At 37.5% G+C, this 26,758-nt stretch overlaps 1 protein-coding gene across 2 annotated transcripts in view; it reads left to right on the plus strand.

Moving 5' to 3' along the window:
• The window catches only part of csul (protein arginine N-methyltransferase 5), a 39,442-nt gene extending 26,057 nt beyond the window's left edge, over positions 1 to 13,385 (plus strand). For both annotated transcript variants that reach the window (XM_083144356.1, XM_083144357.1), the window contains exons 10-12: positions 4,283 to 4,486; positions 7,837 to 8,018; positions 12,745 to 13,385. In XM_083144356.1, the coding sequence (XP_083000482.1) occupies positions 4,283 to 4,486; positions 7,837 to 8,018; positions 12,745 to 12,897 (539 nt within the window). In that variant the 3' untranslated portion in view covers positions 12,898 to 13,385. The remainder of the gene's footprint in view (positions 1 to 4,282; positions 4,487 to 7,836; positions 8,019 to 12,744) is intronic.
• The last annotated feature ends 13,373 nt before the right edge of the window (positions 13,386 to 26,758 follow it).

The following is a 26,758-nucleotide window of genomic DNA, read 5'->3' on the forward strand; positions in this document are numbered from 1 at the left end:
AAGTGAAAGTGCCGCCACAAGCACAAGCGGAAGAAAAAAGAACCACACCAGTCGCAGCAAGACAGTTCACGCCTGACGAAGCCACCAGACGAGTGGCGAAATCGATTGCTGAAAAAAACTTTCGTGGAGAAATGAATAGTAAGTGTATCAGAGTTAATTACCACTTCAATTATTACCATCTTACCATTACCATTCCTTTACCAGTTAGTAAAGATATTAGTTAGCTGCTTTACAGTATCTGATATGTATAAAAGTAACAAATTAATTTTATTTATGAAATTAATAATAATAATTTATTTTTAATTGAGTAATTTATTTTTACTTTTAATAACATTACAAATATGTATATCGTATAATTTACACATATGTTTGTGGGGGAGGGGGTTTGAAGATTAAGAACTTTCGCCCCCCCATCAGTGTTCAATGATTTCGCACCCTGTACGGTAGCTTGTAAAATAGCAAGTCTTTATGAAGATACATCTAGGCAAGGATGTATTTAGAGATGTATCTATTTTAATATTCTGATCGCTAGCCTAGAGAGGTACTGAAGGCCAGACCAGGAGGCAAGAGGGGAAGAGGATGACCAAGAGTTCAATGGGAAGAGTATGTGGAAAAGATAGGAAAGAACAAAGGGAAAAAAATGCCAGAAATCCGAAAACAACCCTTCGAAAAGTGTACAGGAAGTGGATGATGGAACCTGATGTTTAATGGCAGAAGGGGTGGAAAAGAAGAAGAGGAAGAAATTGTAATTCTTGAATTTTCTGAAGCAAATTTCTTCGTAAATTGATACATAAAATGGAAATTGAAGAAGAATATTTACACACCAATATTGATCAATATTTTAAACAAATTTTAGTTATTGTAACTTTCAACTATCGGTATTGGTGGGAATCGGTAACAGTATCGGAATCTGAATCGGTTCAAACTGGTATCGACTAAGCCCTGCAAAATACTTACCGTATTCTCACGTCTATTAGCCAAACACGTGTATAAGCCTTAGATTTCAGGAAAATAAAATTTCTCGTGTATAAGCTGCACGATTGACTTTTTATTTTTGCGTAGGTAGCCAATTTCAAGTAAGTATTTTAAAAGTATCTTAACCTTTATTTTAGCGCAATGATCTACATATTAATACCGTATCATTCAGTTTGAGTCCTCAAAGCCCTTATTCACTGTCGTTGCTGCTACTCGTTGAAATATTTTCTGCACAAGAGGTATTGTCATCTTCATCACTAACATCATCATCCCACAACATTTCATCCTGGGTACCATCTAGGGCATTGGATATGCCGCACTTCAGAAAACCCTTCACAATTGTCTCCGACTTTACACTTTCCATTCTGCCAGAATCCATTCACACACTTGCTTGACAGTCGGACGTTTGATCTTTCCTGTTGCTGTAAGCTCGTGGTTTCCTGCACTAATCCAGTCATTATAGAGACGCCGGAACGCAGCTTTAAACGAGCGAATTACACAAACGTCTAGGGGCTGCAGTACAGACGTTAGACCCCTTGGAATCACAGCTACATCCGTTTTCAACTGTTGCAATTTTGTCTGTATTCTGTCTGTTAGGTGACCACGAAAGCTGTCCCACACCAGCAAACTCTTTTGCTTCAGCAATACACCAGACCTTCTATTCCACACTTCGTCTATGCAGTCCAACACCAGTTCTTCCATCCATCCTTTCTGCTGGGCACGTACCTGGCGGAAATGCCTCCTTTGGCACATTCTTACGCTTCAGCACAACATACGGTGGCAGTTTCCTTCCATCTGCAAGAACACCCAACATTACACTATATCGTTGTTTCTCTCCACCCGTGGTCTTGCGAGCCTCTCGGTGCAACTGTGCTGGACATAGGCATGTCCCAGTAAATAGGTGTTTCGTCCGCGTTGCCGATCTGAGACAAGCCATAATCATTGGACTTTCGCATTCGAATCACGTATTTGTGAAATTTAACAATTTTCTGATCAAAGTCCGCAGGGAAATGTTGCGCAATTGTTGTCCTATGGCGAAGCGATAAACTTTTCTTACGAATAAAACGTGAACACCATCCCGCACTAGCTCGGAAAGCTTGATGACTGATGTCTAACTTTGAAGCTACTTCACGAGCTTGAAAACATATCATGTCTACGGTTACAGCATAGCCAGCACTTCTTCTCTCATTTACAAAGGCCAAAACTTCTTCTTCTACCTGTGGAAATTTGGCTCCTTTTCCTGAAATGTCTTTCTCTTGCCACTTGTTGCAGCAAGTTGTTCCTTCTGATTTCTCCATCGACGAATGTTAGACTCGTCCACATCGTAATATCGCGCTGCAGATCTGTTGCCGTTTCCTTCAGCATATCGTATTGCTTGAAGTTTAAAATGAGCATCGTAGCTGATTCTTCTGCCAGACATCCTCCCTTTGATAGTACCAACCTTGACCTCAGTCCCACAACCTTCTTTAACAACTTCACTTTACTGAATGGTTTCCAGATCAATACGACAGTAAGGATGATTCGTGTTCAAAGATAAGATATTATCATATTGTTGCAAAAAAATATTTAAAGATAAGATATCATATTGTTGCAAAGCCTGCTACAGATGCATTGTTGTTGGATTTGCTGTTAATGAATCCGTTATGTGATAAAGATAACAAATCAACGTATGTATTTTAGTATCCTAGCAGTAGCTGCACTTTCTTTCATTCGCGTGTATAAGCCGCACATGCTTTTCTTATCATTCGCGTGTATAAGCCGCACCCCATCTTTTGGTCCACTTTTCGGGGGGAAAAGTTGCGGCTTATAGACGCGTGAATACGGTATTTACTTTTTAATAATATGATGAGGATAATTTTCTACATAATTTACATAAAGGTAAGGATTAGATTGTAATTGATAGTGCATGCAAAAATTGATGCGTGTTTGAGTTTTATTTTGGTTCACTTATTGTAAACAGTCTTGCATAAACTTCTATTCCATTGAACAGCAAGTGTAGTTTTGGCTTTGGTTATTTGCATATTAAAGTCCTACTGGATGGTCTCGAAATTAATTTCAAGTAAGGGCATTAATTTTTCCAAAGTGAGTGGGAACTCTGAAAGATTGTAAATCTTGTTGTACCTCAATTTTAGATTTTTCATTTTCTACATTATACATTGAACCTTTTGGTTCAGTTTTACAAGCATGATAATTACTTTTTGAGTTACGCTTGAGAATGTGCCTTCTTCAGATATTCATTTAAAAATCGGGAATATAGAAATTGCAATTGTAAAGTGGATGCTCAAAAAGCAGAGGATATTGCAGGTAAGTCTATTGGACATCCCGGTCAACATATTTCAAGATGGAAAGTGAGAAACCAGTGATAATCATTCTAATTATTGACCCTATTTTCAAATCGAATCAGATTACATTTGAAGAAATTGATAAACAAAACACAAGTCAGTTGTCACACAACTTGAGCTAGCCCTCATGGCGGAGTGGTTAGCACATCACACTACGATGCCAGGCGTCCCAGGTTCAAATCCCTGCCTGGGCATGGATGTTTGTGAGTTCCCATTCATCATATCATCGCTCATCACCATCTTCATAATTAGTCAAATGTGAGTGCCCATTCATCACATCATCACTCATCACCATCTTCGTAATTAGCCAAAAGTGACAGAAAAGCAAAGTATAATAAAGAAAATCAATTGGTCAATCATAAAACTGATATGTATTGTGTAATTGAGGAAGGGGGTGATCAGGTCACTAGTTTTTTTGTAGGGATGCCCACAAAATCTGGATAATTCAAATAGAACAGATTTGATGGAGTATTTTTGGGAAATACATACAGTGAAATACAAAAATGATAAATAAAATAATATGTGGATAGCCTTTAAAATAAATAAATGATAAAACTGTCCGGATAATGCACACATTTTGGATATCCAGACATTTCGGATAATATATCAGAATATCCAATATCTGGATAGAAAATTACAGCTATTTGATATCAGGATAAATTTTTTTCCTGATTTGGACATCCTTAATTTTTTGGCCATGCTGCTGTATAATTAGCAGGCAGATACATCAGGTGACTGGCCTGGTGAAATCCTACAACACATTTCAAGATGGTGGATTTCATACTTAATCTTAACAAAGTTGTGAAAATGCATGAAATATAATAGACATTTTTTTCTTCTTGGAACATGATAGAAAAAATAGGCACTACTTCTCTCCTACTTCAAGTTGCTAATAGAAACCATGGAGAAAGAATGTATCTCTTCCTTTGTAAAGGAATGTTAACCAGTTTGTTTTTTCTTTACAGATGATGGAGTAAGCATCCCTGAATGTTATACATCGTATCTCTGCCCAGTTCAGTCTTCCAAGCTATACAATGAAGTTAAGATATCCAAGGAAAAGGACAAGCATCCTCTGAGCCATTTTGAAACACCATACGTCGTTCATTTACAGAATAGATACGATTTGGCTCCACCCCAAGCTCTCTTCTCCTTCTATCATCCTAACAAAGGTAATTTTCATGTGTAGTGATTCTTCCATCCAGCAAAATAAGTTGGTGGAATGCTGGCAATGAAGGCTAGGGTCCCAGGTGCGCTCCCTGGGTCTTTGTTCCCATTGCCTCTTTGAAGGCATGAGGTACAGTCTCACTTAAAATGTCCATTCTGTCAAAATGCGCTCTAATATTGAATAGTCTTTCTGATATAATCTAGATTATGTATACTTGCCCATGTGACAGTTTCAAGTAGGGATGGATATTATCAGAAATGTTATATCGCGATACAATACAATATTTTTTCCATATTGTGATATCAGCGATATATCGTCTCCACGATATACAGTAAAACTTCTCCTAACGAACACCTCTGAATAGCGGACACTTCTAAATTACTGACATTTTTAAATTCCCTGGCAGAAATACATAGGGTTTAATGGCAATATTACTTCTTAATAACTGACAGCCTGAAAGAAAACGGTCGCAATTCCTGGAATTCGACAACAATGGCCAGTATTTCGAACTAGCACACATTGTTTCATGCTGCACCGAATGTATTTATTGTTAAAAGTGCAGACAGTAGACGGTATTCTTTGTGTTTATCTTGAGAAGTGTGTGTGTCACTTCTGCTACAATGTCGCAGAAACGCAAACGACTGACTTTAATGGAAAAAGTTGAAGTCGTCAACATTATGTTCATAAAGTACGTTCTGTAATATGCTTATACTATTGTGTATAATATACTACTCCTACTCTTTTTTTCTGAATATCAGGCACTTCTTAATAACGGACATTTATTTTTCCCCAGGCCTGTCTGTTATAGAGAAGTTTTACTGTATATTGCCAAATATCATGATATATCGTCTAAACGATATATCGCCCAACACCAGTTTCAAGCAGCTCTTTGTGCCATCATTTCACTAAGTAACCTAATTTTTAATTACTCAACATCATGTGGCTTCTTCAGAACTTAAGGTAAGAATAGTAAAAATTCCAATCAGGAAAGTAGGAAAGGGCAGGTTACAACATTTGTGTTATGTTACACTTCACCAAAAAATTTTGAATGAGGAGTGGTGTTCTTCAAAAATCTTAATTTTGTTTATATTAGAAACTTGCCATAGGCATAGATCAGTATCTCACTCAATATTTGTAGACTGGAAATGAAATGGTGTAGAGTTATGCAACAAACTGGAGATTAATTTTAAAGAATTTTGGTATGCAGCACCAGTAACCGAATAACATTGATACATTGACATGCTATTTTGAAAGTTCAGGTTCTTTGTGGATAGGCCTCATGAAGAGCTTTCTTTTCACCCTGCTCTTTCTAAAGTGGTATGAATTTGCTCAGTGAAAGTAGTAAGAAGCTTTTCTAGTTGACGGACAATAGATAGGGGCATGCATATTTCATTTTTGACGAAAACACGAAAGGTGAACAACACATTCTAATGTTAATTTTTCATGTTTCTGAAAGGTGTGAGGTGCATTTTGCTACCCTGTTTTGTCACGAAATGATGCAAAATGCGAAATTCACTCTATACACGAAATTTAGAGTTCATTTACCGACACGACACTTTCTGAAGTCAGAATTATCCTGTGAGTTATGTAATTCATAGAAAATTGATTAATTCTGCTGTAAATATTTGAGATGCAAGAATGAACCCCTTTATACAGGAATAAACTTAATCTAGTGGAACCCCGATTTTATGTTCCTCGGTTTTGCATTTTCCCGCATTATGCGTTCAATCTTCATGGTCCTAATAGAGCAAAATGCTATTCAATTTTCTTGTATTTTACACTTTCCCTCATTTTAAGTTCTTTCACATTGGCCCCCTAAAAAATGTAAAATCAAGGTTTCACTGTACTCTGGCAACTACATAAATGTGCTATTAGAAGGGTTATGTGTATTATTGTAATTAGTGCAGTTTTTGAATCAAATTTTGGATTATGTTCACAATTTTAAAACCAAAATATCATTTTATATACTGCTTTTGATTTGATCCATTTTTCCACTGCTATAACACAGACATTTTATTTTATTTACCAAAAATATGTGCCTCTAACAATAGATTGTCTTTTACATTTGTAAATTTGCACAATGTAGTCATTGTACGTCGCAACTTGGGGCTCAATTAGTGAAACAATAAGAAGCATGTGAAAATATCTCAGCATATGGTATTAACATTTGTAAATAGGCCTACATACTTTCAATTTTCACTTTTGTTCTTGAGAGAACACAATTTATTAGTTATAAATGTTCAGAATGTTTCATAAGTTTCTCCGGGAATTTAGAAGTCAGTAACTCCGTGGCCGACTCACCCATGGGGATGAGAGCATTGAAAAGAGTAATGTCAAAGTCTTTAGCTACCTTACAAATGTTGAATATGTCCTCCCTTGGTGACTCAACAGATGTCATTCTTGTATTCTGGTCCCTGCCACACATGTTCCAACATATCAGTGTGGATGTTAGCAACTGCATCCATGATTCTTTGTCAAAGCTCTGATAAATGTTTTAGTAAAGGAGTCATGTAAACACAATCTTCAACATAACCCCACAGATAAAAGTTGCATGGAATGAGGTCGGCTGTAAAAGCAAATTATCTGTTCACCTGAAACTGCCATGTTTGCACACTAGTGCCTCCTAGTGGAGAAATGTGTAACTAAGCCACATGTAACGAAACAAACTTATACCTTTCTCCTACGTGTTGTGTTGCTTTCATCTCTTGTATATTGGTTTGCTACTGTACACCAAAACTTCAAAATCCCGGGGGGACTTAAGGAATACAGTAGACCGTCGATTATCCGAACGTCGGTCAACCGAACGACCGCTTAACCGAACTGTGTACTCGCTCACTTTCAGATATCTGTAATGAAAAAAGTATGTGACTTAGCTGCTCGTAAGCGTGTAGGCTTGCTTAGACAGACCAAAATAAAGGATTTTTTTAAACGTTAATTTTGTGTACTGTGTGTATTGTTCATGCAAAATGCGTATGTAATATGTACATATTTTTGTTTAATAAACTGTACCACATACTATATATTCCTACTAAAGTTGCCTTTGTACGTTACTTTGTAATACATACTTAAAGAGATGCCTGTTTTTATGAATAAATTTACTGTACAGTACTTCTTTTTGGCAAATAAACCTGTACAGTTCGATTATCCGAACAAACCAGTTTTCCGAACACCCATGTCCCCCAATTACTTCGGATAATCGACGCTCTACTGTATATAGATTGTTGTTAGGTCATCTGTCTGTTTTGTTTGCTTATTTTAGGGCATATTTATGCAAATAATAGGTCATGGGTAGATTTCTTATGTTGATTATTTTTATCCTATTCTTGATTTGGCAATTTTTTTATTCTTTTTCAGATGATGTAATAGATAATACTCGCTACAAGAAGCTTACCTTCAACATTGCTCAAAACTGTGTGCTTCATGGATTTTCGGGGTACTTTGATACAATGCTGTACAAAGATGTCATGTTGAGTATTCATCCAGCAACTCACTCTAAAGGGATGTTCAGCTGGTTCCCTATTTTCTTCCCAATAAAGGTAAGTTAACCACAAATGGGACTTATGGTTACTGTGTAAGAATATTCATGCAACATTTCCAGGTATACCACAAATACAGTAAAAACCTTGTTAATCCGGACTAATGAGGAGAATAAGTTGACCAGTTTAACGAAAGTTCATATTAACTGAAATAACCTAAATTAACAGTAGAGAGTGCATTAAAACTCCGTTTATAGCAACAAAACACGTTTATTATGGTGTATTTAAAGGGCATAGGCCTAAATACACTATGCAGTACAGTACAAAGCCTGCGGGAAACAGAATTTCATCAGTGGTTGACTGCCTTTTATTTGGGAACTTCTCTTGTTGACTTCTAGCCACAAATATAAATTCTGTGGATTTTTTTTTTTTTTTGCCTGTCTGGATTAAGCGAAGTCTGGCTTATCGGGGTCCGGATTAACAAAGTTTTACTGTACCAACAAACACCTTGCAGAGTCGTAATATCTTGAGAATTATGCAAAATTAACGTATTAACTAATGCTGCACTGTTATTCTGTTAGGAAAATGAAATCTGTAAGCAAATAATAGCCACTTGTATATTTTCATTAAAGTAGCTGTTATTTTTCTCTTGCATTGGGGCCGGACCCTGTGGCCGAGTGGTTAGCACATCGCGCTGCGATGCCAAGGGTCCCGGGTTCGAATCCCGCTCAGGCTTGGTTGTTTGTGAATGTCCATTCATCAATTTCATCATTTCATCACTCATCCCCATTTTCGCAAATTAGCCAAGAGGCACAAAATGCTAAATAAAATAAACTCAATCAATCAATCTGTTGCATTAGAATAGTTTTATTCCATTGTTTGATTAAGTTGGCTTATTTTTAGGGATGGGCCGATATGAAATTTTGGCCGATACCGATAAAGTACCGATATAAAATTTACCGATACCGATAACCGATATTCTACCGATCCGATATAAAATTAGAAATGGTCCTTGAAAAACCTGAAATGTTCATTGATCTCCTTAATAAATGTGTGTTTCGTGGTGACTGCAGTGCAAAAGAAGTTGAATATTTAGACATTTACTTTTTTAGAAATTAGAGCATGAAGATTATCCATAAAAATTACAACAGTTCAGTTCTCCTTTCACATGCCACTAGGGCTATTTCCAAAAATTTCCAGCTAGATGTGATATACTTGGATATTTCAAAAGCCTTTGACAAAATAAACCATGCTCTTCTTATTCACAAATTACGAACTAGATTTAACATACATGGCAAATTTCTCTCCTTAATCCAAGATTATCTACACTCACGGACACAGCGTGTCACCCTTTCAGGCGCCTCTTCTGATTTTCTTCCTGTCTTGTCTGGGGTGCCACAAGGGAGCGTCTTAGGCCCTCTCTTGTTCATCCTATACATGGACGATCTCCCTCAAAGACTTTCCTCACTTCCTGTCAAGATACTCATGTTTGTTGACGACTGTAAACTTTTCAAAGAAATCTCAACCACGCAAGATGCTGTGATTCTCCAGAATGCTCTTTCCGAACTTGTCACATGGTGTAAGCAGTGGAATCTACAACTTAACCCACAGAAATGTTCCTCCCTCACAGTCTCTTTAAAAAAGAACAAAATACATTCTCATTATGTTCTTGAAAACAATTATATTACTACAGTTGCGACCCAAAAAGATCTAGGCGTTATCATAGATGAAAAACTGAACTTTAAGGAACACATCGCAGCTACAACTAAAAGTGCTATGCGCCTCTTAGGCCTCCTCTACAGATTCACTGAAATTGATACTCCAACTTCTCTTAGCCTGTTTTTCAAGTCATTCATTTCTCCGATTCTCGAATACTGTTCTCCAGTCTGGGCCATGGCTTCCAATAGAAATCTTTCTAGCATGGATTCCATCCTCAGCTTCTTTACCGCCATTATTCGCCATAGAATTCCTTCTTTGCGGCATCTTCAGAAACCTGACATCCTGACTACTTTGAACATTCAGTTACTGCAGACCAGACGCGATATGGCCGATATGAAATTTTTCTATAAAATCATCAATGGGAAATTAAGATCTGAATTTCTTCTTACAAAATTCAACTTCAGAGTTCCCTCTCGATCCACCCGAAACACTGAATTGTTCCACAACTCTACCGCTAGGCTTTCCCTTATACAGCGCGCTCTATTCCACAGGCTGCCCCAGTTCTACAATAAACTACCCGCAAACATATACATTTTTGCCCCTGAAAGCATTTTCCGATCTTCCCTAAAAATGAATGTGTAAATCTTTGTTTGTTTCCTTGTTTATGTCTTATGTTTATATTTAACTTTTCTTGTTTTTACCTTAAACCATCTTGATTTGTTCTTGTTATTTGTTAGAGTTTTCAGTGTAAAATGGCCTTAAAAGTGCTGTATCTGAAACTTTGAATAAATAAATAAATAAAGAGTTTTGCACTAAATTATCAGATATTTGTCGATATATCGGAATGGTAAAATAATCGGTAATTTTACCGATACACAGATATGCCTATATCAGCCGATACCGATAGAGTACCGATTAATCGGTCCCATCCCTACTTATTTTACTTTGCCTTTCTTCCACTTTTGGCCAATCACAAGGATGAGGATGAGCGATGATATGATGAAATTGATAAAGAAACACAAAGAACACTCATATTCATGCCGGGATTCAAACCTGGGACCTCTAGCATCTAAGTACCCAGCCACAGAGGTTACCTTAGGACAAACTTCTTGTGCTTAGTCATTAGCACAAGAACCATGTAAATAAAATGCGTAATGCCACAAAAGACTATTAACATTTCTGCAGTATATGTTCCCTGTTGTCAGGGCAAGAAGGAAGAAGGTGAAACGCACAACACTCATTAAAACTAGACATAAGCTGAACTGACTTCAGCTCTTATATGGCACAGCATGCTATGATGCCAGGGATCCCAAGTTCGAATCCCAGCCTGGGCATGGGTGTTCTTTGTGAGTGTTGCTTCATCATATTATCACTCATCCCCATCTTGGCAATTAACAAAAAGAAACCAAATGAATAAATCAACAATGAATCTAGTGTTGCAAGCAATGATATTTTTTCTAAGCGAGATCCATTTGTTATTTCTCTTGTAGTCTATGGTTATTACAAGCATAAAAACACAGTTTTTCGTTGTGACGTTTCAGGAGAACACACACTCCCTTCATCAGACTTTTATTTTTAGTTTGACTAAAGATACAGTTATAACAATGGTTAAGATTTTTTTAAATAAAAAAGAGAATCCGTTATACAATGGATGTTGTCAATGTTACATTGTTGTAATATAGCAACTTAAAACAGCAGTCAGTTTTATTTTTATTTCAGATAAAAATTTTGATCACATTATTTTTTATTTTCAAAAAAAAATTATGAATCCCAAATATCATTCAAAATTGCCTGATGATATTTGGTATTCATATTTTTTTTTTTTAAAAAAAATAATGTGTTGTCCTGAAACATCACAACAAAAAACTGTGTTTTTATGCTTGTAATAACCATAGACTACAAGAGAAATAATTCTAGAATGCAAGTAATACGTACATACAATAAAAACTAAGTTCCATTTGTGTTCTGTTTCTTTGTTTTTGTTTCTTTTTCCTGATTTTAATGCACTGTACTGTATTTGTTTTCACGTTTGGAGCTCTAGTATATTGGGATTCATACTATGGGAATGAGGAGACACGTTAATAGATAAATCAGGTACTCATGTTTTCCGCGAAGCTGTTTTTTGTTATTTTCTATTAATTTTGGTAGCCACTGCCACCATCCTCGTTGGAATTCGTTATGTCGTTGCTTGGTGCGTTTCTGCTGTTTTTTCGTAAATCGCCGCTAGGTGTACTGTTGTTGCCTGTATGTCTACATTCGTCTGCTGTTCACCGGTGTTAATTGCTGCAGTAAAGGAAGCCAGGCGTGGTGTGCCTGACCACTATCTATGTTGAGTTCATTGTTGTAGTAGATGATAGCGTGCGTTTCTTTGATTTTGGTGTCTATGACATTGTACTCAGTGGTGCAAATGTTGTATAAAATTAATTTTAGGTGCACTTGTTTATGTAAAATTTTAGCTTCCTTTTGACACCAGGCCACATAGATCTTACTATGAAGATCTTCGTATCTTCTTGCTTTGTGAATCAAACTGTATAGTTGTTATCCACATTTGAATGCCATTTTACTTAAAAGAATGTTCCGAAAGATCAGTTTTCCCCCTTACAACAATATGTCAAGTCCACGTGGAGTTCAAGTAAATCGTCCCGTCAAACCTTTCCCACCAATAGCATCTGTTTTAGGAACTGATGGTACTTGTCAAGTCCACGTGGAGTAAATAAGATGTTGCCAATCCAGTTTCTTTATAGATTTCTCAACGTGAGGTTGCAGTTCTTTATCTTTGCTAGGTTGTGTTATTGTGTTGTGCTATTTTTTAATACAATATAAAGACCTTAGGAAAATAACGTCGCAGTGAATAAATGGATGTCTAGACACTGCAGGCAAAAGTGACAGCAGCAGTTTTCCGAAAAACAGGTGGTGGCTCGAAACCAGATACGTGTTCGGTCGGGGTTATGTCAAAGATACGAACTAACACTGCGTTGAAGACTTCAGCTATATGACGTCATCCTTAAATAACTCTATACTAAAAAAAAAAAACAATCATTGCTCATGGACTCATTCGCATGCACATTTGTATGTGTACCACCCAGAATGTTGAACCTAACAAATTTTATTTGATTCTTTATTGCAGGATCCATTGCACTTGAAAGCTGGAGACGAGTTAGAAGTCCATTTCTGGCGACTGAGCAACAAGAAGAATGTATGGTACGAGTGGTGTGTGTCTAGACCACAGCCAGTGCCTATTCACAATCCGAACGGCCGCTCTTACACAATCGGTCTTTGAAGTCTGCTTATTCTATATCTTGTCATGTGAACCTACACATGTGATTTTTCATAGAACTGCCAGGGACAAGATTGAGAACCATTTTCCCTTTTTTATCTTATTTTTCCAGCCACGGTAAGCTTTTTGAAAAGCAACCTTTTTTCAGATAAAAGTGACAATATTTGTCTACCAAAGACATGGATAATACCTCAAGGCAGCTGCTATTATGGGCAGTCCTTTTAATGTTTTTGAAGTGAAGTATGTTAACGCAATCTCATTCCTCGGTGACATGCTAGGATTTAAGATTGATAATGAATCTGAGGCTGGCAGTTGTCATGGAAACTTGTCTATTGTGAATGTCGATGAATTATTCCTCAGCAGCTTGCTTTTTACTGTAAATTTCGTTTCGGGATTTGAAAACAGTTTCTGGTGTCTAGCCGTACTTGGAAGTGAACAAACCATAAGTCGTGTCTTGTTATTTTTTTTAAAATAAAATAAGTTATATTGAATTTGCATAAGGTTTTTCTTCCCTTGATGTAGTGTAAGAATACAGTGTCTTCGCTTCACTTCAGAATTCCTTGTTTCTTCATAGAGTTGTTAAATTAGCATGGGTAAGGTATCTTTCAAACCAAACAACATGGGAAGTACTCTGATTTAAATCTGAGCTCCACTATTGCAGTGTCATATGGTACCCAAGTGTATTTCTGCCTTTGTGTTTGGTGTCTGTTACCAAAGGATCTATCATTGTACATTTTGATCCTTGCTGCTAAGAAGCCTGGCGTGGATACCCAACTGCCAGGTTAAAGACTCAAATGTTCTGTCTTTTATCAAGAAGCTTAATAGGTTCAAGAATAATTTTTAAAGTTTCATTAAAGTCCACTTTATACTCAGATAAGCTTATCGGAACTCGACCTAGAATTTAAGGTTGGATCCAAACCAGTGTCCCTCAAAAGGGGATTGAACCCATGCTCCTTTGAGAGAATAAGTTTTTGTTTTCTTTGTTTATTTACTTTACTCTTCGTAACTGGATGTTCAGTTTGCCATGAGAGGGAGTAATTATGATAACGACACTATAATAACCATCTTTTGCAGCTCCCTATTTTTGCAACACTATACTCTAATATTAAGAAGGTGCAGTGGTAATGTTGTCACCTTGTAATCAATGGTCCCTGGTTCGATACCTGGTGGAGGAACATAGTGGTTTGGATCGTTTAAGCTGTAGGTCCAGTCCCGGGTTAGCCTTAATGTGCATAAAGTGGACTTAAAACACCAACTCAATCAATCAATCTAATATTAAGAACAGGGAAGTCAGCTTTGTTCCTGTTTACATTTTGTTCGTACAAAACAGTGCAAGTGTAGGTTAGAAATGATTCTCTCTTAGGTGAGAGACTTTACTGAAATTTCCCCATCCCATTTGTAACTTCTTTATCTGCTACTGTATTTGTACTGTAATACTGGTGTATTGTACTGTAATACTGGTGTATTGTACTGTAATTTCAAATTTTCTTATATAAGTTTCAGATGCAACAGATAATTCAGATATTTATTTATTTATTGAACTCAACAGGTACATACCTAATTACAGAGCCCATATGAAGGATACATAGTCATTACAGTTACATATATTTCTGTAATATAGAGATAGAAATTATATATAAATATATATATACATATATATATATACACAAATAATGAAGGAGACAGTAAACACTTACCACACGAATAGAAATAATTCAATATTTCGCGATCTGAGTTGCATTTTCAAGAAGGTAGATAAAAGATCGACGACACTGTGAGTAGAGGAACAGAATACTGACCGTAGCGTCTCTACGGTCAGTGTTGCCAGAAACAGTTGAAAGGAAACACGAAATACTTTAGCCAGTGTTTACTGTAAGGTGGGTGGGTAGTTTCGGGGAGGAGAGGAAAGAGTTACTGGTTGGCTAGGTTGAGTCCGGGGGGTATAGTGGCGTGCTGCCTGCTATATAGGCCCTTTCCCATCGCCTGCGGAAAGATGTGTCAGAGCGGGGGGGGGGGGGTAAAAGGTGGATGATGGCAACACGGAAGCAGTTATTGAAGGTGGTGTTATGGCTGTTGGTGTGGATGGCAACTGTGAAATCGGAGTTTTGGGTGGAGGAACGGTGATTATTTATCCTTAGATTCAAGGGGGTGGAGGTTTCGCCTAGGTAGAAGTTGCCACAGATTTGACAGATGAGGGTGTAAATTAGGTTGGATGAGTGGCAGGTGCCCTTAGGGTGAAGGGTGAACTCACCTGCCGCTGTAGGGATCAGGAGGGTGGGGGAGGTGATGAGTATGGGGCAGGTCTTGCATCTGGGTTTGTTGCACCTATGGGCTGGGGGAAGGGGTGCGGAAGGGGTGGGGGTGTTTCGGACCAAGATGTTTTGGAGGTTGGGGGGGCGACGGAAGACGACCCTAGGTTTTTCCCGAAAGATGTATCTGGTCTCGGGATCACTGTGCAGGATGGGGAGGAGGGAGTGGAGGGTATGTCTGATTTTTGTAATGTGAGGGTGGTATTGGGTGATCAGAGTTGGAGGGTTGGTTTTGGTTTGTTTGGTGCGGTTGTGGGAGTTAGCTCTAGTAATTTGTTTGTTGATGAGGGTGGAGGGGTAGCCACGGTTGGTTAGGGCTTGGTGCAGGCGTAGGTTGTAGTTTTGGCGGGATGAGGGGGATGAGTTGAGGCGCTGGCCTCTGAGGGCAAGGGAAAATGGGATGGCTTTTTTGGTGTGGTAGGGGTGTGAGCTGGAGTAGTGGAGATACTGGAGGTGGTTGGTTGGTTTGATATGTATGGATGTTTCCAAGTGGTCTCCCGCAATGTGGATGTCCACATCGAGGAAGGTCACTTGGTCTTTGGAGTGGAACCAGGTGAATTTGAGGGTGGTGAACTCATTTAGTCGGTTTAGGAATGTTGTGAGGGAGGGTTCGCCATGTGTCCAGAGGAGAAAAATGTCATCAATGAATCTTAGCCAGAGGAGTGGTTTCAGTTGCTGGGAGTCAAGGAATTCCTGTTCATATATACATATATATATATATAAAATATTAAAAATATTTTTTTATATATATACACTTTATCACAATTTAAATAGGAACTTATGTGTTTAAGCTTAGGCCATTGTGTTAATAGTGGCTTTACTGAAGTCCCTTAGGTTCATAGAAAAGATGTCAATTGTGTTATTCTTGATTAGCAAGTTATTGTAACTGGTGCACATTCTCCACATTGGAGATTTCTTTTTAATTTCGGATCTAGCCTTCTTTATAAGAAAAACTTCATTCTTTAGTCTAGTTTTCGACGACGGGATTCGAAAATTAATCTGGCAGAGTAGATGTTCAGCATCTATTTCATGATTTAACAATTTCCACAAGAATACTATTTCATGTAGCCTTCTTCTGTGACACAGCTTTGTAAACTGACATTCATATATTAGGTTGTCGTAGTGTTCAAATGTGGGGTAAACTTTCTGAAATTTGTATTTTAAAAATCTAAGAAATCTCGATTGGACTCTTTCAATTGCTACACTGTACTTTGCTGTGTCTGTATTCCATATAACAGAAGCATATTCGAGTTTGGGTCTTACATATGCATAATACAAAACTTTTAGTGTCTCTATACTCTTGAAATCCCTCCCCATTCTAAGAATAAACCCAAGGTTCTTGAACGCTTCACTAATTATTTGTTCTACGTGTTTATTAAAAGTAAGATTTGAATCAAAAATAACCCCTAAATCCTTGACTGTAAAATTTCTTGCTAGAGTATTGTTGCATATTTGATACTGAAATTCAACTGGGTTTTTCTTTCGAGTATATATTACATAATGACATTTACTGATATTTAGTGTTAAATCATTGATTTTTGTCCACGTTTCTAACTTTGTAACATCATTTTGAAGTTGCACACTGTCATCTTGTTTGCTTATTTTCCTGTAAAATTTCAGGTCATCTGCAAACAGCAATTTGTGTGAGTTTTCAAATGAATCCGGCAAATCGTTAATAAGTAATGTGAAAAGAAGTGGCCCAAGGTTAGACCCCTGAGGTACTCCTGAGGTGACTCTTATCTCGTCGGATGTGTGGCCTTTATACGTTACGTACTGCTTACGGTTCTGCAAATAGGAAGCGAACAGTTGACGCAGTGGTTCAGAAATATTGAAGCATGCTAATTTACTTAATAGAATATCGTGGTTAACCAAGTCGAACGCTTTGCAAAAGTCGGTATATATTACGTCAACCTGACCTCCTTCGTCCAATGTTGAACTAATAAAATTGGTAATATCGGAGAGATTGGTCAACACCGATCTACGTGGTACAAAGCCATGCTGAAACGATGATATTACAGGTTTTACATGGGTAAATATGTAACGGTGCATGATTTTTTCGAATATTTTTGCTGGGGCTGATAATATACTTATTGGTCGGTAGTTTTGTACGTCATTAGTGTTATTGCTTTTGGGAAGTGGACAAATTGCCGTGGCTTTCCATTTTTCAGGAAATTTGTGTTTTGCAAGAATTAAATTGAAAATGAGCTATAACGGGTATTTCAATATATTACTGCAACCTTTGACTACATAGGGCAGTATCTTGTCCGGTCCGGCTGATTTCTTAGGTTTTAAGTTTTTAATTGCTTTTTCTACGTCTTCAATTCGTATCTCTGTAATATTAAGATTATCCAAAGTTTCATATTGTTTATGGTTAGGTAATACTTGCATGTCATATCTAGGGGGATCTTTTTTATACACCGACTGAAAATGCTGTGCAAAAGCTTCGACTACTGATAGTCGGTCTGGCAACACTTTATCTTTGAACAGTACAGGATCTTTGTTACTTTTCCTGCGTTTATTTGTAACAAACGACCAAAACTGGGTGCTATCTTTTGCAATATTTATTTCCGAATTGGCAACATAACTGTTGTATGCATCAATAATTTCTTTCCTCACTATTGTTCGAAATACGCTAAATTTATTGTAGTGGTATCGAAAGTCTCCCACCTGTTTTTTCCATTTCTTGTGGTGATAATGTTTCCTATTTATATTTTTAATAATGCTGCTCGTAAACCAACACGGGTACTGTCTTTTGCGGCTTTTCTTTAAGGGGATACATTCATCGAATATTTTATATATAATTTCATAAAACACGTCTGTAGCTTGATCAACGTCATTCTTTGTTTTCAATACCTCCCAGTTCGTGTTAAGCAGCTTGTGATAGATGGATGGAAAGTCGGCTTTACTAAAGTTGTACTGTAGCTTATGACAAGTTTTGTCGCGGGTTTCTTTGACATAATTAATATCTACTAGCAGCGAGGGATGGTGTGTGTCTTCAGGAACTAGTGGCTGTGTGTTTCGTGTTACTGTTATTCCCTGCCCATTTATCAAAAACAAATCGAGTGTTTTCCCATTGCTATTTTTAATGTCGTTCAAGCTTTTTAGTTGATATACATTAATAAAGTTGTTTAAATCAAAATACGTTGTTGCTGATGAACTAGTTAGATTGTAATTGCTACCAGTTATATCTGTCAGATTAAAGTCCCCACCTATCAGGAGTTTAGCGTCACCAGGTGACAGTGCTTTTCTATGAACCTAAAGAATAAAGTGTATGTGTCATTGTTACTACCAGGTGCTATGTACACAACGCAAATATATACAGTTCCTAATCCATTTAACCATAGTTTAATCAAAATGCAAATCTGAATTATCCAGATAAACTAGATAGTGCAGATATCCAGATAATTCGGATATCCTGTTGGAACAGATTTGATGAAAGCTTTGTAGAAAATTCATACAGTGAAATACGAAATTGACGAATAAAAGAATATGTGGATATTCCTTAAAACTGATAAACATTAAAACTGTCTGGATAAAGCACACTTCTGGATATCTTGATAATCTGGACAACTCAGATATCAGAATATCCAGATTTGGCCATCCATAATTCAGAACACAAGTGGCGTAACTCCATTCAAGACAGCTTTGAGAAAAAGGCACATTTAAATAACTTAGTGCAATGTTTAGCTGTTGGGGCACAAACATAGTGGTGAATTTGAAATTTAGGAGCACTGAAATGTTGATACTTCACAGTTCTAAATTATACATGTAACTCAATTTCCATGAAAAGTGGAGTCTCTGAACCCCTCAAATTTGATATTTCACCAAATAATTTTCAATGTCTTTCCATTTTGATATCCATATAAAAGTCTCCACAACTTTTTTGTTCCAGAGCAAAACATTTGTTTTGTCTTGTGGACTGTTTTATCTCAAGGATGCGTACATATACTTCAAATGTTGGAAGTAATTTTGTTAAGTTTGTATGCTTTTTACAATATTTGCCCTGTCTGTGAATCAAATATGAGAAATCAAAATACGAGGGTTATTTTTTTTAAAAAAACATTTATTTTCTGAATTTACATACACTTCTCTATTTTTCTACATAATTTCCTTGCCAGTTTAAACATTTATCGTAACGAACTACGAGTTTTTGGATACCCTCCTCATAGAACTCTGCTGCCCAGGAAGGTCTTCAGATGGCTGAAGAGGCCGTAGTCTCTAGGTGCAAGGTGTGGACTGTATGGCGGATGGTCAACACATCATCGCCGGTCAAAGTGAAAGGAAAACAGACACTTTCAAAGTGCAAGATCATGGCAACTGTGTTTTGGGACAGGCAGAGTGTTTTATTAGTGGACTTTTTGCCACAAGGAACAACAATTAACTCGGCTTCCTACTGTGAGACCCTAAGAAAACTTCGTTGAGCAATTCAGAACAAACGGCATGGAATGCTGTCAGCCGGTGTCGTACTGATTCATGACAATGTAAGGCCACATGCTGCAGCTCAAACTCAAGATCTGATCGAATCTTTTGGCTGGGAGGTATTCGATCACCCACCATACAGTCCAGACCTTCCTGGGCGGGAAGCGTTTAGACACTGATGAAGAAGTGAAAACGACCGTGAGTAACTTGCTATCATCACAGGTGGCAGAGTTCTGTGAGGAGGGTATCCAAAAACTCTTAGTCCGTTACGACCGACAAGAAAATTATGTAGAAAAATAGAGAAGTGTTTGTAAATTCAGAAAATAAATATTTTTGAAAAACATTTCCTTACTTCATTTTTATTGCAAAACGGACCTTACTTAAAAAATAACCCTCGTACATTCATTTTCCGACATCCGTGGTGGATAGCACAGTGCGCTACAACACCAGGGATCCCGGCATTGCATCGCAGCCTGGGCATCGGTGTTCACTTCATCATATCGCTCATCCTCGTCATTGCAATTAGCCAAAAGTGGAAGAAAAGCAATGAAGTTTGTGGTAATGGCTGATTGAACTGTTGATTGTTTCTGTCAAGTTGTTTCTAGTATCCATCATATTCAATGATTTCTAAATCCTTTTTTATTATTATTTTTAGGCACAATATAGCATGTTCTTTGAAAATTAAATTTTTCATAGTCATTCATTTTAATACTAGTTACATTTCCTATTCTTGATATTTTTACATAGCTTTCTTATCTCTGTAGGTTAATCATGTTAATTAGGATGCATGATGAGATGAAATTGATGAAGAGTCAGTGACACATGAACCAGGTCTCAAACCCAAATCATGTGGTGGTTGCATTATGAGTAAACTGCTCAATGCCCTCAGCCACTAAAGTGGCTCCTTTTTTCAAACTCCACCTTTCACACCTGGAGTGTGAAAAATAGGGTCCTGGCAGTCTCATTTTTCACTTCCAATATTTGTGATATTGTCTGGTTGCATTATAATGTACGTCTCTGCACTGGTAGAAGTGTTCCTACGTCTTATTCATCAGGAATACAAAAGCAACGGATACCATTAGAGCATTCTGAAAATGACACATTCTACCAAATATAAGTATGTACTGAAAAGTGTGAAGAAATCTGAATTAGGTTCAGCTCAACGTAAATGTTTTGAAAGTTTGTATAAACCTGATGTGAATATGGCAATAAGGCATACAAAGTAACCTATATAAGGTCATAGTTATGTATAGAGCCCGGAAGTTCAGGCATTTATTTTCGTTAAAATAGGCAGGCAAAAAGGCATTTATAATGTGGTAAATAGGCACTAAAAATGAAAAAAAGGCAAAATAAACCGAAAAAAGGCACATTTCGAAGTCGCTTACTTTTATCTATAATTTCTGGCAAAATGTTAAAATCTAAATTGGGAAGAGCATTTCAATTTTCTCCGTCTTGATTGCACATAACTACAAGGTGCTTTTTAAGTTCTCAGCATTCATTGATAGTAGTCTGAGAGAGAGAATGTTTTTCATAATAGAAAATGATCTTTCTACTTCGACAGAAGTTATTGGAGCATACATATAACAAGCTAATGTAGCTGGACTCATTTTGGTAACAGCATTTTCACCTTTTAGAATATCAAATTGTTTTCAATTGTTTCAAGTCCTCATTTGCACTCACTACCCGTTAGCACTTTTCCACAACAGCTGACCCCTTTTCTCCTGGCACTTCCATCATCTGCTGCATAGATTCCTCGAAGATTTTCATGGATGCTATAATTGTAATTGTCTCTGGCAATGCACCATAATGTGCAAAAGGAAACTTGAATAGCACAGGAGTTTTTTCACTTCACGAATTGAAGCCGCTTCATTTTCTGGAAGAGCATCTATCACCTCACTGATTTTTTGAAGGTTGTTAGCATAATATATAGCTGCTGATAATCCAGGTTCCCTATCTCGTCAAGACTGGTTGCTGAGGTAAACAAAGCTCAATCGCAACTTCCTGAAATTTTCGGGTTCGAGAGGGAGATTTCAGAAATATTTTCTTTGTGTTCGAAATCAACCTGTCCACTTCAGCAGTCAATCGTGCACAAGAAATGTTAACCGAAAGGCAATATCCTGACTCAGCATGAAATACTTTTTTCTCACACTTTTCTCCTTCATCAATGTTGAAACATGCATGAGTTCAATATTACTTAAATAAGGCGAAAATTATTCACATAATAAACGGAAGGAAAATAAATGCCAACAACGTTTTTTGGGAGAAAAATAATTTATATACACATTTTTTTTAAAAAAATGTCAAATTTCATTGAAAAAGGCAAAAAAAGGCATTATAATTAAAAATAGGCAGTGGGGTCCCAAATAGGCAAAATAGGCAAAATGAAAAGGCTTCCAAAACATTCGAAACAACATAAGAAACATACACTATCTGGCCATTCGTCACCGGACACCCCATCAGGTGGCATCATGGTGTGGTCGTGCTTCTCCTGGTATGGTCTTGGTCCTCTTGTGTTAGTGCGTGGAAACATGAATGCAGATGCATACCAAACGATCCTGGACAATTCTGTGCTACCGACATTGTGGGCACAATTCGGTAGTGGTCCTTATCTGTTTCAGCACGACAATGCCCCATGTCATACGGCAGGTGTGATCAACACGTGGTTCGAGGATATGGGTGTATAAAAACTTGATTGGCCCGTCCAAAGTCCTGATCTCAACCCGATTGAGCATCTTTGGGACGAGTTGGAGCGTCGGATGAGAGCCAGGCCACACCGCCCAAAAAACACTAAAGAGTTGTTCGCCGCTTTGCAAGAGGAATGGAGCAGGATTCCCGTTGAAACCTATCGCAATTTGGTGGAGAGTCTTCCTCAGAGGGTTGCGGCTGTACTTGCTGCGAAAGGTGGCCCCACACGATACTGACGGACGCCTGAAACCAAATTAAAGTACTCGTTCCAGGTGTCCGGTGACGAATGGCCAGATAGTGTATATCCAGAAAAATTTTATCAATATCTGCAGTAGATAAAAATAGGCATTTTGCCAAACTTCGGGGCTCTAGTTATGTATAATAATAATAATAATGCAAGTGTGGTAAAAACTAAATACCAACATTGGTTTAAATTTCCATTGTTTTTGAAACTATTTTAATGAACTTAACTGCTGAGGATATTGGACCCTGTATTTCATACCAAGATCTTTAGTTTAAAGTGCAACCCCGATTTTATATTTTCCTGCATTTTAAGTTCTTCCAACTTGGTCCCCTGAAAAATTGAAATCGAGGTTCTATTGTATTCGCTATTGTTATTGCTTGAATTCTTCATTATTGGATTTGAGTTATAGTTTTTGTTCCATGGTGCAAGATGTATTAGTGTTTCTCTCCTGAATGTTGCAAGTTTCATATGAATCTGACTATTTTCATAATGATGATAACACATGGCATAACAACCCATGGGGGCCAGAGCCTACCTACCGACTGCCAGCCTCATTCTCACCTGCCGAGGTGGGAGATCATGCAACCAGTTACGGAGTGACGTGTGGTCAGCACGACAAACCCTCAGTCGTCGTCGCAGGTTTCCGTACCGGGTTAAGCTACTCATTCGTAGCTCCTCAATTTCCTCACGATGGTGGATGGCCACTAGATGTGTCAAAATCTCAAGAAAAAGGTTGTTATGCTTCCCCTAGGAGAGTCAAACCTGCGTTCCGTAACCAGAGCCCAAAGCATGTCATCTTAGACTGCATGGTCACAGTGTGGGACAGACTGTATTTCATGCTTCAATATATTAATAATTATTGAAGACCAAAAAATATAAAAATTCCTTTTCATATACAATTCTAATTTAAAATAAAATAGTAATTGAATCTTAGACAATAAAACAGGGTGTCTACCAGTCAAAAAAGTCAAGAATTTGTGCTATTTTTTCTACAGTATAGTGAATTTATAATATTACATACCTGTGCTGGGATTTGATAAAATTGAATATTTGGAAATTTAAAATTTTATTGAGTTGTGGTTAACATTTGTTCACTTTGTGTCTTAAGAATTACATTCTTGTGTGCATGAAGTTTTGTAAAAATATTGTAAAAGTAATGTGAACATTCCCTATCCAGGATGAAGTCTAAAGCATTAATTTTTACATGCATTAATAATGAAAGATAATCTCGTGTTAAGTACAGCTTCAGCTCACTGGCAGTTTCAGGATTCGTGAACAAGGGGCACGATAAGCAAAACAGCGCTTCCCTGTACTTACAGAATGAAAATTGATTACACAGTCTTTTATATAGGACCTTTACAAATTGATGTGACTAGTCAGTGCTGGATCTACAAATCTTGCCCCTCCCCCCCCACCACAAGATATTACCGAAGGCCCAGTCTATCTCAAAATTTTTCAATGGGAAGGGGTGATGTTTTCTCACACCTGGAAAATGATACATTTATTACAATCATGCAGTCATAACTTTTTCCTGATTAGAGATAGGTTGAAGAAACCTTCACCACTGCATTTCTCGTGCTTGTTTTGATTCTAGTCTGACTGTCACGCGGTAAACATGGGGTGGATGATCTAAGGTCGGAATTTTTCCGGCTTTGTCCCCGTATAAGGTAGCTCCCAGGGGTCACACAGCTTCAATTTGATTTTGATTTATTTTACTTTGCATTTTGTGCCACTTTTGGCTAATTTGCGAAGATAGGGATGAGTGATGACGTGATGAAATTGATGGACACTCACAATTATCCATGCCCAGGCCAGGATTCGAACCCGGGCCCTCTTGGTGTTGTAGCACTATGTACTAACCACTCCGCAATGAGGGCAGGCCACCCAGCCTCAAATCAAATTGTACCTGGGGTGGGGGATAAAGGCCACCGCAGCATGGTGCCGATCACATCACCTCCAAGATGACTGGCATCAAAAATGTGTGGGGCCCTACTACCACATACCCTAAATGTGCCTTCATAGAACGGTGCTATAAGCACGGGAAACTTAAACTTTACCATAACCTGTATACATTGTGTTTGTTTCTGTACACCTGAGTAACTACGTTTATTTGTTACATGCTTATACGAACCCTCTAATATGTCAATGGCTGAGGGCCTCCTAAAGGGTTACTTGTATCCGGGTCCCTCTACACAGCGGGGATTGCGGCTTGTAGTTCCGGCTCAGTGACTAATGTAAAATTTATTGCAAAAGCAAACCTATTTTTGCTTAAGTGCGTAACCTATTTTTGTTCACATTGAATTTCAATAAATTTAAAATTTCCTGCTTTTCCGTTGATCCATTGATAATTTTGTACAATAAAATTTGCTCGTGGATTTCTCTTCTAGTAGAATGTATTATACTGTACTAATTTTTTTTCTAGCAATTTTATATTTAGTGTCTGTACGACGATTTTTTTATAAGTTTAATAACGCAGTGTATAATTAACGTAAGAACTTCTTGGAATATACAGCACTAGTAAAAAGGATCCCATATTATACAGACATATTTCTATATGCTTCTAACGAAACTATTAACATTTAACCCGTTCCCCCTGAGAAGAAAAGTTAAAGAAATGCATAATAATTTTGACAAACATCTTCCCCATTAGCTACTGTGTTAACTCTGAAAATTAAGATTTTTTGTCTAAGTATACATACCAATATAAAAAAACAGCAACTAGAAGCCACAGAGAAGAAATCAGGAACTTCAGAGTTCCGAACAGTATAATTACATGTCTAATCCTAATATTTGATTTTCTTTGGGGGACGATATGAGAGAATTTGTTTCTTTTAGAATCATTAAGACGGCCAGAAGTATGAGAAATGGGTTAAACTATATAATTATGTACGACTACTTCACTCAAATACTCGTCCAAAACGTATGATTTTGTTAACTTTTTTTTTTTCTCAGGCGAAATATTACGTGTTCTCATTGTGTCTCAATAACTTAACTTCACGGACGAAAGGTTGGTTAAATCACGTTTCGTTTTGTTGTTGTTAGCCGTACCTAATACTATACGTAGTTTTACCAAGAAATGTCCAATTCTTTCAGCAATATTTTGTGATTTCAAAAGAAAAAGGCAGGAGAGAAACAAAGACAAAAACAACACTAAACCTGACATAAATAATGTTATCCAAAATTCAGTGGCGTAGCGTCATAGTACGCCCGGCGTTCCCAGATTTAAAATTTAAGAAATGCTGTAAATATAAAGTAAAACGTGACTAATTTCATATTTGTTCTACCTTCATGACATTATAATAGCTATTTTTCGCGACCCGCTTGCAACGCTTCACTAACAACACTCGTTCTAGCTATTTTTTTTGGCAGTGTCTGCTGCCACGTTTTTTTTCTGCTGGGACCTCAAAAAAGATGCACGTGGCAGTAGACTCGGTCTTTGTTTTATCGTGATTTCATCATGCTATGTATGCAATTACGTCTGTAACACATACTGTGAAGTTGTAGCGATTACTTTCACAAAAATGTTTTAAGATTAGGCCCCTCAGCATTCTTCTAATAATAAACCTAAATGATCTCGTAGTTAGGTTAAGTTCTGTTCGCATTAAAATAATATCGCTAAATGCTTTCTAAAGAAAAAGGTTCTAAATTACCTGTACATTCTTTCCCACTAATCATAAACTTGCATTTATCTCGTCTTAATCTGTTCTTAAGATTTGTAACATCCTCTTAGCAGACGAATTACGTGGCAGCAGCAAATTTGACGCTTATTCTTACTGCTGACACGTGCGTGGCAGCAGACTCGGCCATTTTTTTTTTCAAAGCCTTTCCTGGCCGGACGCCGGGTAGGTTCGGCGTAAAGGACTCTATATTGGGCCCGTTCCGAAAGTCGCACGAGTTTAACGCGTTAAACGAGTTATGGTAACTGGCCGTTCCATAAGTGCTTCCGTGCGTTTCGTGAGTTTCATTATGCTGTCCCAAAAGTCACATTCCGTGCGTTTCATGCAAGAACGAGATTCACCAAACGCACGGGCCAGGATGCTGGTTTGTTCCGTGAAAATCGTCTGCTCCTTGCAGACAAAGCGCGTGCTGATGGATTCAAACTGCACTAGTTCGGAAAATGTATTATAATTTTAACAGATAGCGATATGAAGCAACATGCACAAGATAAGTATGCCTTGATCGTTCTTAGAATGTGATTAAAATGAGT

The sequence above is a fragment of the Lepisma saccharinum genome, chromosome 23 (genome assembly GCF_977018435.1).
Source record: "Lepisma saccharinum chromosome 23, izLepSacc3.1, whole genome shotgun sequence".
In the NCBI taxonomy this organism is placed as follows: domain Eukaryota; kingdom Metazoa; phylum Arthropoda; class Insecta; order Zygentoma; family Lepismatidae; genus Lepisma; species Lepisma saccharinum.